This window comes from Penaeus japonicus, unplaced genomic scaffold (genome assembly GCF_977035675.1).
Source record: "Penaeus japonicus unplaced genomic scaffold, GWHDUDI00000001_assembly GWHDUDI00000021, whole genome shotgun sequence".
Taxonomy (NCBI): domain Eukaryota; kingdom Metazoa; phylum Arthropoda; class Malacostraca; order Decapoda; family Penaeidae; genus Penaeus; species Penaeus japonicus.
Window position 1 is genome coordinate 8990689 of NW_028234423.1, and position 17500 is coordinate 9008188.

Consider the following 17500-nt stretch of genomic DNA (forward strand, 5'->3'; position numbering starts at 1 on the left):
GCAGTGAAATAACATTGTTCAAGATAATGTATCCAACGGAAACCAAATGTTCTTCGCCCTCTCATACGCATGTATTCATAAAATAGTAAACCGAATTTCCGGGATAGGAAGGTTTTTGGCTTTTACGGCGACATTTGCGGAAAAAAAACAAATAGGATAGGGTCTCTCGTTCGTTTCTTCGTGTGGTTCGAATCCTGTGCGGCCGATTCTTGCAGCTAATGTTTCTCTTTCACGCTCGGTTATAGAATTAGTTTAAATACGGTTATTGGCTCGGTTTCTCCACTTTTCCTCTTCCTTCACAATTTGAAATACGCATATTGGCTCGTTTTTTTTCTTCATATTTTAATCTTTCACCATAAGATATCTGCACTGAGCCATTTCGGCCGTATTTACCCTCCTAAAACCCCGGATTCCCAGAGTTGTTGGTTGGAGAATTTACAGCAAGGAAACATTTCTTCAGTGTGCACCTACATTTGTTTGTATGTTGTTGTTTTTTTTTATTGACGATTGATATATAAAGTGAATAAAATAGAGCTATAGTATGATATAGCTAACAGCCTGCAGTCCAAGTAGAATGCACGCTAAAGAAGCACCGATAGTTCTCTCGCGTGATCAGCAATCCAGTCGAACCAGTTAGTCATAACAACCAGTCGAATCAAACCAGCCAGTCGTAACTCTGGCCTACCAAGCCAGCCAATCACAACCAATCCAATCAAGGTAGCCAGTCATAACCAGTCTAATCAGGCCAGCCAGTTATAACCAATCCAATTAAGCCAGCCAATTATAACCAATCCAGTCAAGCCATCCACTTATAAGCAGTCCAATCCAACCATAGTGCAAATCTCCATCTATCAAGCCACCCCCCCCCCAAAAAAAAAAAAAAAAAAAAAAAAAAAAAAAAAAAAAAAAAAAAAAAACTAAATCACACCTCGTCGACAGCTGAGAAGACTAGACCCTTTCTTGATGCTGGACGAGTTCCGAGTTCGCCCTCCAGCAGGGTTTCCAGACCACCCTCACAGGGGCTTCGAAACGGTCACGTACATGCTCAAGGGCGCCTTCAAGCATCAGGACTTCTGTGGCCATGAAGGCGTTATTTCGAAGGGCGATCTGCAGGTTAGTTTTCTCTTTGTTTGTTTGTCTGTTTGTCAGTGAGAGGAGGATGGTTGCTGATGTTGTAGATCAGATAGATGTAGGGGGGTATCAGTGGTTACAAGAGTAATTGTAGTAGTACTTATAGTTTTGTGCATAAATATGGCATTGAGTTGTGAAACTGAAAGGAGATTGCAGTAGTATTACCGAAGTCATTATTACCAACACCGTTAGAAGTAGTAGTAATGTTAATATAAATCGCAATAGCAATGGTGACAGGTAGTAGTAGTAGTAGTAGTAATAGTAGTAGTAGTAGTAATAGTAGTAGTAGTAGTAGTAGTAGTAGTAGTAGTAGTAGTAGTAGTAGTAGTAGTAGTAGTAGTAGTAGTAGTAGTGTGGGTGTCGTTTTCTATGGCAGCCTCACTTCCGCTTCCTCTAGCCATACTGACGCCAGCAATTTCCATTTCCCTGGGAACATGCATAAGACACCCGTATCCCATAGCCGCATTGTTTTTAGTGGTCCTTACGCATTTTACCAAATATTATTGGAACGACTGCCTCCTCGTCCTAAGTGCGTGGGATGGCTGACGAAGGCAAGAGCACAGAAAGGAAAAGTATAACGGCATCGCCATTGTCCTTCGCCCCTTGTGACCTCAGACAACCTATATGGTCTGCTTATGACGGTCGTATCGGTGGGATGGCAAAGGACTAGGGACACGGCCGATAATTCTAAATTGCTGTCTTGCTTTACGATTCTTCTTGCAACTGTTTCATCCTTACCATGTGAGGCTACTTGGTAACGGTGATAGATTCATAAAATTTCCCTTAAATACTGGTTTCCAGAACTGATGTTATAACGAGTGAGTTGTCCCCTTTTTGACGTGATATTGGATTTTCTGCTCCCTCTTCCGATATGATTCACAGGTGGATATGTTAACTGACTGATTGTTGTATCGATATGTAGTTAAAGGTGAAACATTCTGAATTTATGAAACAACATGTCAGTTAATTGAAAGAATATTTTGACGCCCTTCTTCGCGGCTATTACTGTAAGTCGGCCTTAACAATAAGACAAGATGACTACATACTGCAAAAGTCTTTTGTGTTTTTTTCGCCATCATTCGCTTTTCCAAATGCATTGTCCGACGAATCTTCCGAATACTTGTCTAAAGCTCATTACACCCAAGCCTTTTGTCTGAATCAGTTATCTCAATATATTAGCGGACAAGTAGACGCAGACAAACTTCAAAAATATTACTGGCATTTTCCTCACACCTTTGGCCATGAAATAACCCATTTTTATGCGAAACTAGACTGAACGTTGCCTTGGTTCTATGATTGTAATCTTAAGTGCCGGGAGATGAAAGCCAGGGTTCATGAGTGCCGGTGCCTTGTGTCTTTATGATAAGCTTGTAGAGATAATCCATCTTGCTTGACACTCTCACCTGGGAGTTTAAACAATGTAACATTTTCAGATTTCTACAAAATAGTCGGGAATCTTTATTCACTAAGCAAGTTACACTAGCAGCACTGCTAGGTAGGTGTATGAACTTGTCATGAAAAATAGAAATCTGACATAATTTAGTAATTTTTATCATGTTTGTAATGATAGATATCAATAGTTCTTAATGAAAACAACGTATAGTTTCTACAACACATTATGCTTATATTGAATGTGTAAGTCAGCATCACTGTACGCATTTAGATGAATGCCGAGTTTCATTTTTTAAGTGCTGAAGTATCTGGCAATCCCCTTAAAAATCCTCAAGCCATGATATCTCCATCATTCACTCGATCAGCTTTTGACAGTTGTTTAAGGGGTTATTGGATACAGAAAGCTTATCAGATCGGGTGTGGAGAGAGAAGGGAGGCGAGAGAAAGATAGAGAGAGCAACAGGAAGAAGGATGGAGTCAATGTTGCAAAGAAGTAATTGCAAGAGAGGGAGGGAGAGAAAGAGAAAGAAAGAATGGATGGAGGGCGGAGACAGGAAGAAACGGTCGAAGACAGAATTTATAAGAATCTAAGTTCTAATAGACTATTGGCAGATAGGCGTTGAAGAAACAACCAAGTACAGTGGTTGTAAAAGACTGAAAGGTCATCGGAAAATAAGTTAATTAGGTATTTCATAGCTGCCGCAATTATAGATTTTTAAGGGTTTCATATATCTCCATATAATTTTCATACAAGTTAGAAGATGGTAGCAGAATTAATATGGTGTTTAAATTGATATAGTTTTCTACTTTCTGCTGCTGTTGCCATTCTGGCGTGCATATGCTCGTGTGTGTCAAATTTTTAAGCCAGTATTTGTGTAATATCGGATATCGGATATTCACCAATGGCTTGTGGCTAAATGCTGACTGCGTGAAAAGCGAAAAAGGAGAGAAAATAATAACGGTGGACGAATAGATAAGTTATAGATAAGATCACCTCATTGTACGTTTAAATTTTGATAGACTGCTACTACTCGAATGTTAAGCTTGACATTGCAATATAAGTTCACATAGGGTGACCATATTGAGTGGAGAATTAATATGGAGAAAGAAAAGAGAACGAGTATGAAGATACCCCCCCCCCAAAAAAAAAAAAAAATAAATAAATAAATAAAAAAAATAAATAAAAAAAATAAGAGGAGAGAGAGAGAGAATTAGGTAGGCAAGAGTAAAGAAACAAATTTATCTTACACCCTTCATTAGCCTTCCTTGACCAAATGGACCCATCTCCCTCCAGTGGATGACGGCGGGGCGGGGCGTAGTCCACTCGGAAATGCCGGCTACCGAAGGGGACAATGTAGGCCTACAACTGTGGGTTAATCTTCCCAAGGCACAGAAAATGATCGAACCAGGTACTTTTCCCCTTTTTTTCCCCACTCTTGTGTTGTTTGTGATTATTATGATTATTCTCTTTTTTATTTTAATTTAGGGATATATCGTAGACGAGCAAATGATACAATTTGGAATATTTAAAACTGAGTTATGGATAGATTTGTGTATGTGTGAATGCGAGTATGCTGTGCTTTTTGTTTCTATAGAAGTGCTAATAGTTCGTCCCCCACAGCTTACCAGGAGCTCTTAGCAACAGAAATACCCAGCATGACACAGGATGGGACCACTGTTAAAGGTAAATTGAGTTACTTATTACAGTACAGTAACAAATATATGGCATGCACAGTTACGGTAGGAATAGTGAACCAGTGGTGATAATAGCAGTAGCAGTAATAACTGCTATGTAACTATTGCGACCGTTGAAATAGTAGAATAAAAAGAAAACGGTCACACTAATGACATTGCTGAGTCAGGGCGTACAAAAAATAGTGTTCCTTTAATTTGTTCAAAATTTTACCCCCGTCCCATTGAAGAAAATGATTCTAAGCAGATATATTTTATTGGTTAATGTAAATATGTCTAATTAAAGGTTTAAAGCAGTGAAGTCAGTGAAATTTTGTCGACAGAGATATCCTCCTTCGTTACGCCCTTATGTAGTAAAAGGAGAGAGAAAAAAATAGTGAAAACGATATAAGCGTTTCTACAAAGACAACATTGCAAGTTTGACGATTCATAAAAATCGAAAAACTTTAATATCTCCCCTAGTGAAATCACACCCATTCTTTTCTTTCTGAACATGCTTTCTCTCCATCTCAGTGATCGCAGGAGAGAGCATGGGCGTCCAGTCCCCTGTGCGAACCCACACCCCCGTCTACTACCTGGACTTCGAGCAGCAGCCGGGCGCCAGGGTCGTCCAAGCTGTGCCACAGTCGTGGAATGCGTTTCTGTATGTCCTTTCTGGCATGATCAGAGTCCGTAAGTTTGAAGAAGGGGAAGAGGTTTAAATATGTTTGATTGCTGTAGAGAGGGGGTGGGTCCATGGGTGTTGATGGCGAGGGATGCATGGTATTAGGTTTTGGGAGACGTTTGCGGGGAATTCGTTTGATGATTGGGATCGGCTTTCGGAGTGTGATTTGATTTGATTTGATATGGTTTATTTGCAGAACAATTTACATGCCCTGCAAAAAGCCAGGGTAAGATGTCAAGCATCTATCCAAACTGGCTAAGCTTCTATTGCGTAAAGGGCTTAGTCAAGCACAAATCTTACATAATTGAGGGGCTGCATTATACTGGTTAACATATTTACATGTTTTACCTAGTCGGTAAAAAAAAACTTTTATGTCACTGATCATGTCAAAAACAAGACCAGTGTCTATAATAAGATTAATATAATCTACAAGTGATGTTCTTTGTACAGTTCTGTTCGATCGATAGGATGCAGTTTCCGTACAGCAAAGCAAGTAGTGGTTGAGACTATGTGATTTAGCTTTTACGCACAATTTACAGTGGTGTTATGTGACTGGTTTTGCATCCAAAACTGTATCCTGCACATATTGTATAGTACAGGGGTTCCCAAACTGGGGTACATGTACCCCCAGGGGTACATTTGCACGTTTCAGGGGGTACATTTGGTCTGAAGGAAACAATTACTTGCACAATACATGGTGTTGTAATCTGCACTCAGATTGCACTTTTCTCATTTTCTTTGTGTTGATTAGCACCACCTTTATGTACCATTTGTTTTTACTATTATAAACCTCACATGGCTTGATCTGCAGTGTAGATCTGTAGGACTACCTGTACCAATCTAGAAATGACTGGTACAGGACGTGTTTATCGACGCGTCAGTGCCTGGCGGCTCACGTCCTTTTTTACTATTAAGCTTAATTTTTAGTGTTAGGGGTACATGGGAACCTATAAAAAGCCTAAGGGGTACTGAGGAACAAAAAGTTTGGGAACCCCTGGTATAGTATAATGATAGCTTATGCGTAACCTGGTTAGTATAACTAGTTGCCTCCGTGACAGACCTTTACAATTCATAGGGCTTGTCCATGTATGATGTCCCGGCAATACTTTCATCCCAGATAGTGCCATGTCCATTTTTTTTTTCATCTTTTCTTTAGCAAATCCCTGATCCTCATAATCTCTTAAACAGTTATTAATACGACTTTTCATCGGAGTAAGAGATAATGGTATAGTATAGTGTGGTTCTTCATAGGAAAGTGCGAATTTGGCTAACTGGTCTACTTTTTCACATGATGATATTCCTATATGAGAGGGTGCCCAGTACAATGACACTTGTATACCCAGCTCCGAGAGTCTGGAAATTTGATGTAGGATGTTTTTAGATACCATGTTTTCTGGGCTAAATGCAGTGAGTTCTATAGGTGGCGCCCCTGTTCACTACCTTCCTTTATCGCATGGTACATGGCTAATGATTCAGCATCAGTTGTGCTTGCCCAGTCTGAAATCCGCACACTTTCTCTGTAAGAAATGTCGGGAATTAAGACTCCAATCCCAGCTGCTATATGAGGATCAGTGGAGGCATCACAATAGATTGCAAGTGGGGGTTCACCATCAAGAGGATGGAGGATATCTATATACTTCAGGTAATGAAACTTCAGTTCTGATGTCAAAATCATGGATTTAGGTCCTGGCAGTTTGTCAATATGGACATATACACGAGTTCTATGCCATGGTGCAGATAGTTTGGTTTCTGAGATATTAAGAGCATCAATGCTCCAGATATTGAAGCTGAGGATGGTCTGGGCAGTTTTGGCTTTCCGTTCTAAGTTGGAGTGTATTAGATTGGAATATCAAGGCCGAGCAAACCTGGCTCTGTGACTGATCTCATTTGCCAGAGCTTGGGAAATTTGTGGTTTGGGTAGGAGCTGCAAGATTCTAGTACCAAGAACGGTATTAAATATTCATGACTAGAACTTTGGCAGTCATTGGGCAACCGAGTATAATTCTCATAGCCTTGTTCTGTAGAACTTCAAGGGGTTTGAGGGCATTTGGAGGTAACAAACTAAGGACTCGCATAGTCAATCACGGACTGAACTAAGGTAATATACATCAATCTCAGGACTCTGAGGGAGGCACCAACGCAACTGTTACATATAAATTGTAATGGTCTTAAACGTTCCAAGCAACGTTCTTTGATATCGTTAATAATTTCCTGGGTGTAACGAGAATTGCGTGACATGAGGTGTGGAGCAATCCCCATAACACCAAGATAACTGTAGGAGTCAGTCCTTGCAATAACTTGTCCACCTAAGCTTAGCATTAGGGCTGTTGACGAGGTCTAGATAATGTTTGGTTTTGATAGGGTTGATTATGAGGCCAAGAGAAGCACACTTTTTGCTGAATCTCCTGAGTACATATTCCCCTCTATCAAAGACTTGGATGATGATATCATCCGCATATGATATGATATAGTGTGGGTATATACGAGACAGATAGAGATAGGAAATTTGATAGATTGATTTACATAGAGATATGTACAGATGTGTTTATAGAGAGAAACAAATATAGTGTAAAAAGATAGAAATCGAGTCCGCTGTGGCTTGTAGAAAAACTATGAATAAGAATAAGTGCATACCAAGAGATGTAATTGATGCAAGGTATTTGGCCAGTACATAAGTTGCTAACACATCTGGTACAAAAATAGGTAGTTTGTTACGAAATGAGAAACCATCTTTTTAGTAATCCTGACAGTGCCATAAACATCATATCATGGAGCAGGAGCCTCAAAGTGGCCTCCAAGCTCTTGTTTCATATACATGATTCACAGCCTTGCTTTTGTATATGTTTACAAGAATTTACAAGACCAAAACACATTAATAACATCTCTTGCATTGTCGAGTTATTCATTCGTCCTCATACCGAGAAATAGAAAGATAAATCATGCAAAGACATTTGTTGAATGAATGACTAAAGGGCTCACTGATATTTGATATTCTTATCATTTTTTCTCTTTGGTTCATTACTGGCATTGATCAAGTCAAATGTGACCAGGAAGCCTGTTAAGACCATGGATATTTACAGGTCCTACATTTGTAAAGAATACCAATAAAATATTTGAATTCTAATAGCACAGCTGTATTGATTCTGAACATTGTAAATATAAATGGCACTTGTTATATTTTTACTATGAACAATACTGCTTTTATTTATCAATAATAGGAATACTTATTAACAGTAATGGCTTTTACCCCTTTTCCAGAAAGTGCAGATGAGGAAGAGGACGTGGAGAGTGAAGCTCACCACACCCTCGTCCTCGGTGAAGGTGACTCCGTGCGGGTGACCAACATGGGTCCTGAAAGAGCTCACTTCGTCCTAATTGCAGGTGCGTGGATGGGTTTGAGACGATTTTTAAATTTCTTCTATAATTCTCTCTCTATGCTTCTAAGTCTGCTTTTTCCTTGCCACTTGGATTATTTTTATTGTGTGCTTTCTTCTCTTCTCTGCATTTTTTATTCTTCATTTACCTTTCACATTCTCCCAATTATATTAGAGATGAGTAACAAGGAATATCATTGGTAATTCTTTGAACTAATACGAGTAGATACATAAGATAGAATTACAGCAAAAGAATAAAGGAAATTTGGAGGACCATAAGGATTTTTTAGTTTTAATTTTGATCTAATTTCTGAATAAGAAAAGAAAATCCTTGATAAATAAAACAAATTCATAAGGATGTGGCATTGTGTTCCCCCTGACCTCTCAATATTTTTTATTTTTAGAGTACAAGTCTGGTTGGATGGCTTAGAGAGTCCTAGAAAGATATTTGGTCATCTCACTGTCTTGATACAAGGAAGTGTCCATGTACATTTTGTTTATATATGACAGGTCATGCACTCCTAATGACTCACCTATTTTCCCTTCTCAACAGGCCAGCCCATAGGAGAGCCTGTCGCACAGTATGGCCCCTTTGTCATGAACACACAAGAGGAGATCAATGAGGCTATAACAGACTACAACCTCCAACAGAATGGCTTTGAGAATGCTCATGGGTGGAGATCGGTTGCACAGAAATAAACAAACTGACATGTTTATTACTGAGGCAGACCATTAGCCATTAGGAACAGTTCTGCTGTGAAGATAGATAGTTACTAGCACATTTTATTTTTTTACTAGACAATGTATATTTCAGTATATAGCACATTTTATTTTTTTACTAGACAATGTATATTTCAGTATATATTGTACAACATGAAAAAAAAATCTATATATGTTACATGTGTATGTTGACAAAGCAACAGTTTGTGTAGTTTTAAACCATAGTAATAATTGGTGTTGGTATTTTTAAGTAAAATTAAATTTTATGAAATTGAAATTCTATTCCTTTTTTTAACAAACTACAAATTTGGTCTGTATGAAGTGCATAAATGTAAATACAAATATAATGTCTAAATTCACATGCCTGTTATTTGAAGTAAATAAAAAAAATCAGAATTGAACAAAGATCAAACACACACATGACGGAGGTAGATACTGTGTTGAACAAAACCAGGGTAGCCTTGTCACTTAAAATATGAGTAATATTTTCTCCCAAGAACTTTAAGGAATATAATTTAGATCCGAGGGAAGTCTTAAATCAAAATACACATCAAATAAAATCTATTTATTATTATGTACAGCTTCTGGTGATTTTACAAAGCATTATCGTCCATCTGATCGAATGAGAACCTTTTTGACATCTGTTCATGTCCACAATATGAATTAACGCTCTTTATATACACTGGCATATAAAGATTAAACTTAACAGGACACACCTCACCATCATCTACTCAAACCAAACCAAGAGTGACCCCTGTAATATCAAGAGTTCCTACTTAATGCTCTTTCAGTGTCCTGCAAGAGCGTCCTTCATTCCCGAGCCAACAGGTCCATGGCGGCGCTCCCAGATGAGGCGGTGTTTCTGCTTCATGTAGGCGTCTTTCACATTGCCATAAGCACCCAAGTCACCATCTGGAGTATGGATTAAAATTATTATTGTACTACTTAAGGTGCTTCTACAAAAACTATGGTCATGAAAGCTGCATTATTTATAAGTATGGTCCTCCCTTCAATCCTAATTTTATATGGTTCCCAACAGTAGATCCTCCTGGAACGTGCATATAAGTAATGTGTATTTCATTTAACAGAACTTATAGTGCAACATCTAAATATATTGCAAAAGGTTCACTGTCTAGTGCCGGCAATGAAGTGCAGCAAAAAGGCAAATCTCTCCACAATACTGCGATTGATCACATATCACAATCTACTCCAGTCACTCTACATTGTTTGTCTCTTATTTCTCAAGCCATTTCTTGTGAATGCTTCTCACAATAGCTGTTAAAAGAAACTTTCCTTTAGCATATATTATGTGTCACAATCAGTTCAGGGATTGCAGCCAGCACAGATAGTCAGGTGAGTAAACAGCATCAAACGACTGCTAAATAATTGACAAAGGGAATTTTTTTTGGTGTGCAACAGCGGCATATGTCACAAAAAGTTTACTAGCCATCCTACCACATATGTCGCTGTCAATAAACCAAGTTTACAGGACTACTTTTCATTTGCTATTCCAAATCCCTAATAATTTTTGTAAAATAGCCACAAAATGCCTAACTACCATGGAATCAGAGTTATTGATATTTTAGGCCCTTTTATAATAACTGTTCCATGATTTCATGTACATGTGTTCCAGAGGAAGGGCAGAGTCTTGAGTTTGGTGACATTGGATGACTGTGGTGAGATATGGTAAGGAAGCTAGGCCTAGTCAGCAATTTTGCATTGCTCAAAAAAAAAACACTTGATATAATACACTGGGTGACTTGGAGAGAGCCTCATCTGAATAAGACTTTTATACTAGATATATAGTGAACACTAAATGTTGCCAATTTACATTGCCATGTTATAGGAGGATATGCAGTATTACCCTTTAACCCATTCACGCCAGGCCAATTATTTGCCTAATGCTGCTCCCTCTTTGAAGATAATAAATACATGCAGCCTCCAAGTACTAGATCTCTCCTGTTGCAATACTGCACTTCTCAGAGTGCTCTACACCCATCTGATTTTATGGGACGCTAATAGGCTTGCTTTTTTCTTTTTCTCTTTAACCCAATGCTGATGGGCCCGGCGAGAACTGGCAACCCCCCACTCTGGGCCTAAGTAATATCGCCTCAGGGACATCACACTGGTGTGTAGCCCCGTCATCACACACTTTTTGCCGTGTCACAGGGGTGTGACACCCCATCGTCATTGGGTTAATAAGTCAAGGACAGTGTGTTCATAGAAATGCAAGTGCAATGAGTATATCCATACATAACTATGTCAAACATGTATTTAAAGGGAGAGATCATGACATGATAGGATGTCAGCTCACAAGAGCGAAATATTTCCAGGACATGATAACACATTTTCCAGCGTGAATGGGTTAATACTGCTTATACAAATATAATATCAACAAATTTAAATTAAAATCTACATTTGTATATTCTCATCCATACAAAATCTACCTCTGTAAACTAAAATAATTTAAAATATACCAACCATACGCTACTGCACCACAGAGAAACAAAGAGATTATCCAGAATCATCTAGCTTGGTCAATAAGATCCACAAATAGAACTTACACTTAATGAACCAGTTTTCAGCAGCCTTGTCGTATTCCTCAATCAGCTTTCCACACTTAGCCTTGCTGTCGGCACCCTCGTACATGACACAGTCCTCCTTGCGCTGACGCAGAATGTTCAAAACCTCATTGTCAACCATTCTGTGAGAAACAGAAAATCCTCAAAAAGTGGGTAATGATGGATGCAAAATAGGTATTCTTAGGAATATTTTTAGGAATGAACAACCAAGAGGTTGCCCAAGAAGTTTACAAATACCCCCAGCATGACAAATTCAGAGACAATCTCCAGATTACCACAAATATGCTGAATAGACGTAATCAGAAACGAAAGCTTAATATCCTAGTTTTGTCTCCACTGTCCATATCCAGCTTACCAGTATCATCAGTATCCCACCTAAGACTGGTGAAAACTAATAATAATATAAAATAACGGGAGCACCTTGGGCCACCAACTAGATTCCTGGGATGACATATGTCACCTATGGCCACTCTCTCTGTAGTGGAGATGCCCATTTATAGCTGGAATCTTTAATTTCACTTGAATCTTATTATCTGGGCATTAATAATTAACCTAATGTAAAATGGAGTGTGCCAGCAGTAGTACAAATGGTTAATATGCCAATTTATAAAAAGAAATAACACCTGGTAAAGAGAGGTGTGAATATCACCTGATCCCCCATGAGAATGTTCAGTCCCTTACCGGTCTCTCTTGAACTGCTCATCCGCTTCAATATAGCAGACGATATCATCAGTGTAGCATTCATCAATCGTTGGGACACGGCGGAACTGGCGGTGATACCAGGGGTAATCTGCTCTATTTTTTTCTACCACCGATTCTGAGGGGGGAAAAATACATTAAGAATATATATTCACAGTTACAAATCAAACCTTTCCCAGTATTTGAAGGAGTTAGTAACTAGATCAGTTTGAAAGTTAAAAACTCCTGATAGAAAATAAGTCAACTTGCTACTCCAAACCATGACATCTACCTTAACAGAAATCAATATCCCATCACACACACACACACACACACACACACACACACACACACACAAAAAAAAAGGCTTTCCATATAGCCTTCCAAAGAATTGATACCATAATCTACAAAACTGTGATGGGTGAATTTATTAACCTGGTAGAGCACAATGCAAAGCAAGTAAAAAAAGCATAATGCGAAAAAGAAAGTATTGCATTTATGTACACATGAAAGGCATTTAGATTTTATGGAATAAACCAATCCTCAAAATGTGTTCGGCATTTGAAGAAATTATAACACCCATGATTCACACAAGCCAATCATACTATGAGTATATATATTACTATTAATTCAGAATCAATTACTTGATTATGATTGCATTCATGAATATACACAAATATTTACTCATATCTGTGACATTCCCTGCTGGCGAGGCAAAAGACATACACAAGAAAGTCATAAAAGAGCAAATGAGGTTTGGTAATCATTGGTTATCTTTGCTTCAAATCAAAATCTGGGTGGAAGAGAGCCAAGTGACAAAACACAAGAAAAATAAGAAAACGGAATGGATCTGGCACGTATAGTTTACAGACACTAAAGTTCTGTGCCAACATATTTATAGTAAAAATAACACTTGAAATTAATATTAGAACAAATCTTATTTTACACTTATTTTACACTATATTCCTCTTCTGCAAGTTTTCAGTAAATCTCATGTATATGCTACAAGTAATGTGCACTGACAATATATATCTTAATATTTCATAAAATCGTAAATTATACTTTGCTCCACTACATTCAAGGTTTGGACAATCATAACACAAAGACAGATTAATTAGCACTAATGCCAGCTGTGAGGCACTTCAGACAGGTTTTATTTCAGAGTGAGGAAGCAGAATGTGACATGTCACAGCCTGTCTTCCTTGAAAAAAACAAAACATGAAATGATGGGGAAGAGAGAGACAACCTATGCTAACTGCTTCTACCTAGCCACAGCACAAATGCAGCCATATGGGTACAGTGGCACAATGCAGTCATTACACACAGTCTGGTTTACCTTCCTCTTCTCATTCTATCTGCAAATACTGTACCATTGATACTGTTATCAATGTTAGCATCTGGTTGTATGTTTTCACTACCTAAAGCTGACACTCACTAGTGACTGTGGGTAGCTGTTTGTGATTTTTAACTAAACCTATTTTGGTGAATATCATTACTCAGTAATTTAGAAACACAACATACTGCTCTCCCCTAGTGTCAGATATGTCATGACAACCTATCATAATTTTCTTGAATTTGTCTTGACACCTAACATCAGTACAAAAACTGACGGGTTGACAGTTTGTGGTTTTGACGCCCATCGTCAGTACAAAATCTGACGGGTTGACAGTTTGCAGTTTTGACACCCATCGTCAGTACAAAATCTGACGGGTTCACAGGTTGCAGTTTTGATGCCAATTGTCAGTACAAAATCTGACGGGTTGACAGTTTGTGGTTTAGGCTATCTTCGTCAGTGTACACGAGACTTTACACAAGATTCACATGCCATGTAACCATACAGATGCAAAGCCTTCTAAAGATAGCTGAAAACCCTTAATTCTTTCACACTTGTGAATGAGGACTATGTGAACATGGATACATTAAACTGCAGTGCAGCACCTCACAAGCAGCATCATTATTGTAGCAAGCCTGTATTAACCCATTGGCAGCAGATGGCATGATCTGCTGCAAAGGCAGAGTCGGTCATAGATGCGGATGGCACCATGCCAGACACATAAACCAGCCATCCTACTGCACAAACATTTATTTAATACCGTGACCAATGGGTTATGGCTATCCTTGTTGTGGGGTAAAATATGAATTCGGGGCATATTTTGTATGCAAAATCTTATATCAATTACTTACTGAACTTTGCCTAGTTTTGAAGTTAGCCCTAGCCATGAATAGGGGGGTCCCCCCCTATTCATGGCACTTCGTGCTACTTATGTAGATGATGCCACAACCATGAATAATCCTCACACTGCACTATGATGACAGTAATTGAGACTTCGATGCTGTGTGAAGTACTGCGCATGAGCATATGTATTCCTTAGGATAGGAAACTAGGACCAATAATGTGACCACTCAATTGAGGGCACTATAATCATAATGTAAAAAATATGGAATATTACGCCATCCATACAAAGAACATAATGGTGCATGCAGGTAATTCATTGAAGGCTTCCAGTCCACAGCTTGTCAGTAGCTGTAAATATGTAACACAACCATGTTTGAATTTCAGGGTGAGGATGGTGGTTATCAAGGTACTTTGCACAAGGTATGTTGCACTAAGTGTCCTGAATAGGGTAATCCAGGGGGGGGTGAAGCCCCTTGGCTTGAGCTAACTTCAAACCTTGGCAAAGTAAGGTAGGTAATTAATTGGGTTAAGATCTTGCATACGAAATATGCCCCAAAGCACGAGGTTGCAAGAACTGCCTTAAAAAAAGGGGGACCTAGATTGTGGGGTACAGGGGTGGGATCACGCATCATATCCACTATATATGAATAGTAGAGGTTGAGATGGTATTTAGTAATGCGGCATTATTCAGAAAATTTATCATATATATATATATATATATATATATATACACACATCTATTACCAACTTCTTGCATCCTTCCCAGATGCCTAATTGTTGGCCAAGACAAATTTACCCAATCCCAACGGGCCGGCGATAAGTGGAAACCCCATATGCCGGGTCTATGCAATATTGCATCGGGAATGTCAAACTGGTGTGTCGCCCTGTTATTTGGCATTTAGCTGTGTCACACGGGTGTGACACACTGTCATCAAAGGGTTAAGTGATGTCTTAAAATTTTCATTGTTGATTACAACAATTCAACTGGGAACTACACAATAATTCTAGTGCATATTCACTATTACTATACACATTTCAGTTTTCTTCAATTTCTTTCTGTAACTTTTACCTCTTTATCCAAGACATTCTCTTGGATTTCCTATATGTAAACATACTAAATAATATCTTGAGTTTTGTTGTTTCATCTGATCACTATTAGGAAATATCTTAAACATATAAAAACAGAAATTACTATATAGTAATATTACATGACAATTAGTAATCAAATAGACAATCCTGAGTAGGATAGTGAAAAGATTACGTAATGGATCTAAAAAATATATCAAAGATTAAATGTAAAATATCAGTACAAAGCAGAGGTAATGCCACATCTGCTAATTAGGGTCAACAAATTGCTACAGCAACATTGTAATAACTTATATGCTTCATACTCCAACAATGGTCAACAATCCTTAACCTCTAAACGACAGACTGACTTGACTGGTCTTCCCTCCAATGATATAATAGCCACCTTAGCGTACAAATAGCCTGCTGCGTTAGGCCTTCCCACTTCAAGAATCCCCAACGAAATGTCCAGACGCAGCCGAAACCACCTGGTCATTAACGGATTAATTACATGGATCCTGGCACGATAGAGTTTGTAGTCCTTGGTGGTGATAAATTATCCTGTAAGAAACCAGGCCAAGCTCGATCTTGCCAGAATATGCATGGTGGACATTTGGCAGCCTTTCCCTGGAGCATGAGACATGAAAGCTACATAAAAGCTTGGGTAAATTTTCCGAATAACGCCGCGTTACGAAATACCACAAAAGTGGTATCGATGGATTCCTCTCAACCTCTACTATTCATATATAATGAAATTAATGAGCGCTTGCACCCCTGGACCCCACAATCTGGGTCTCTTTTCTTAAGGCACTTCGTGCTACCTCGTCCTACTTCGGGGCATATTTCGCTTGCAAAATCTTAACCCAATGACCTACCTAACTTTGCCTAGTTTTGAATTTTTCCCTAGCCAAAGGGGGGCTTCGCCCCCCCCCTGGACCCCCCATTTTAGGGCACTTCGTGCAACATACCTTGGGCAAGATATCCCGAATCCACCATCCTCGCCCTGAAATTCAAACATGGCTGTGTTTACGTATTTACGGATAGTAGCAAGCTGTGGACTGGAAACCCCCAAGGAATTACCTGCATGTGCTGTTATGTTCTCTCAACAGATGGCGCAAGATTCCCCATTATTTACAGTATAATTATAGTGCCCTCTATTGAGTGGTCGCGTCATCATCGGTCCTAGTTTCCTATCCTGAGGAATATATGAGACGAAGACTCAGTTGCTGTCATCATGGCGCAGTGTGAGGGTTATCCGTGTCGCGGCATTTTCATCTACAGGACTAATTACGCATCATAAGTATCACGAAGTGCCCTGAATAGGGGAGATCCACAGGGGGGCGTAGCTCCCTCTTCGCAAAGGCTGACTTCAAAACTAGGGAAAGTGAGGTAGGTAGTTGGGTTAAGGTTTTCGTGATACCGAAGTAGCACGAGGTAGCACGAAGTGCCTTAAAAAGGGGGGGGTCCAGGGGGGGGCGAAGCCCCCCCTTGGCTAGGGCAAACTTCAAACCTAAGCAAAGTTAGGTAGGTAGGTAATTGGTTAAGATTTTGCATACGAAATATGGCCGGAATTCATATTTTACCCCGCAATTTCCCTGATCTACCTCATGCCCTTCCCTACTATCGGGACCCAGATTGTGGGCTTCAGGGGTGCAAGCGCTCATTAATTTCACTATATATGAATAGTAGAGGTTGAGAGGAATCCATCAATACCACTTTTGTGGTATTTAGCGACGCGGCGTTATTCGGAAAATTTACCAAAGCTTGTTATGACTCTCTTCTCTATAAGTATTATGAAGAATTTCTCAATGTAAATGAAGGTTTCATAGCATAAGCAAAAGAAAAGAAAAAAGAAAAAAAAAACACTTGTAGACAAATACCGTCTTGTGTAGAATTAAACAAATTGCACCAACTGATTTTATATTTCCTAGCCAACACTCCCGAAAGCAAATGCATCACTGCCTCATCAAATACAAATAATAAACAAAGATTAAAGAATAGAAAATACCCGGCCAAGATTGCCGAA

General features: G+C 39.0%; 2 protein-coding genes across 4 annotated transcripts in view; one reads left to right on the forward strand and one right to left on the reverse strand.

Moving 5' to 3' along the window:
* LOC122249050 (pirin-like) overlaps nt 1–9250 on the forward strand; it is a 14143-nt gene extending 4893 nt beyond the window's left edge. For 2 of the 3 annotated variants that reach the window (XM_043009591.2, XM_086548643.1), the window contains exons 3-8: nt 940–1113; nt 3818–3932; nt 4145–4207; nt 4729–4887; nt 8138–8260; nt 8807–9064. In XM_043009591.2, coding sequence (XP_042865525.2) covers nt 940–1113; nt 3818–3932; nt 4145–4207; nt 4729–4887; nt 8138–8260; nt 8807–8952 — 780 coding nt within the window. In that variant the 3' untranslated portion in view covers nt 8953–9064. The other variant, XR_015192008.1, reaches the window with a different exon arrangement.
* A 273-nt stretch (nt 9251–9523) lies between these two features.
* ND-PDSW (NADH dehydrogenase (ubiquinone) PDSW subunit) overlaps nt 9524–17500 on the reverse strand; it is an 8965-nt gene continuing 988 nt past the window's right edge. The window contains exons 3-5 of the mRNA XM_043009593.2: nt 12237–12372; nt 11538–11677; nt 9524–9885 (exon numbers count right to left, since the gene is read on the reverse strand). Of these exons, the coding sequence (XP_042865527.2) occupies nt 9761–9885; nt 11538–11677; nt 12237–12372 (401 nt within the window). The 3' untranslated portion in view covers nt 9524–9760. The remainder of the gene's footprint in view (nt 9886–11537; nt 11678–12236; nt 12373–17500) is intronic.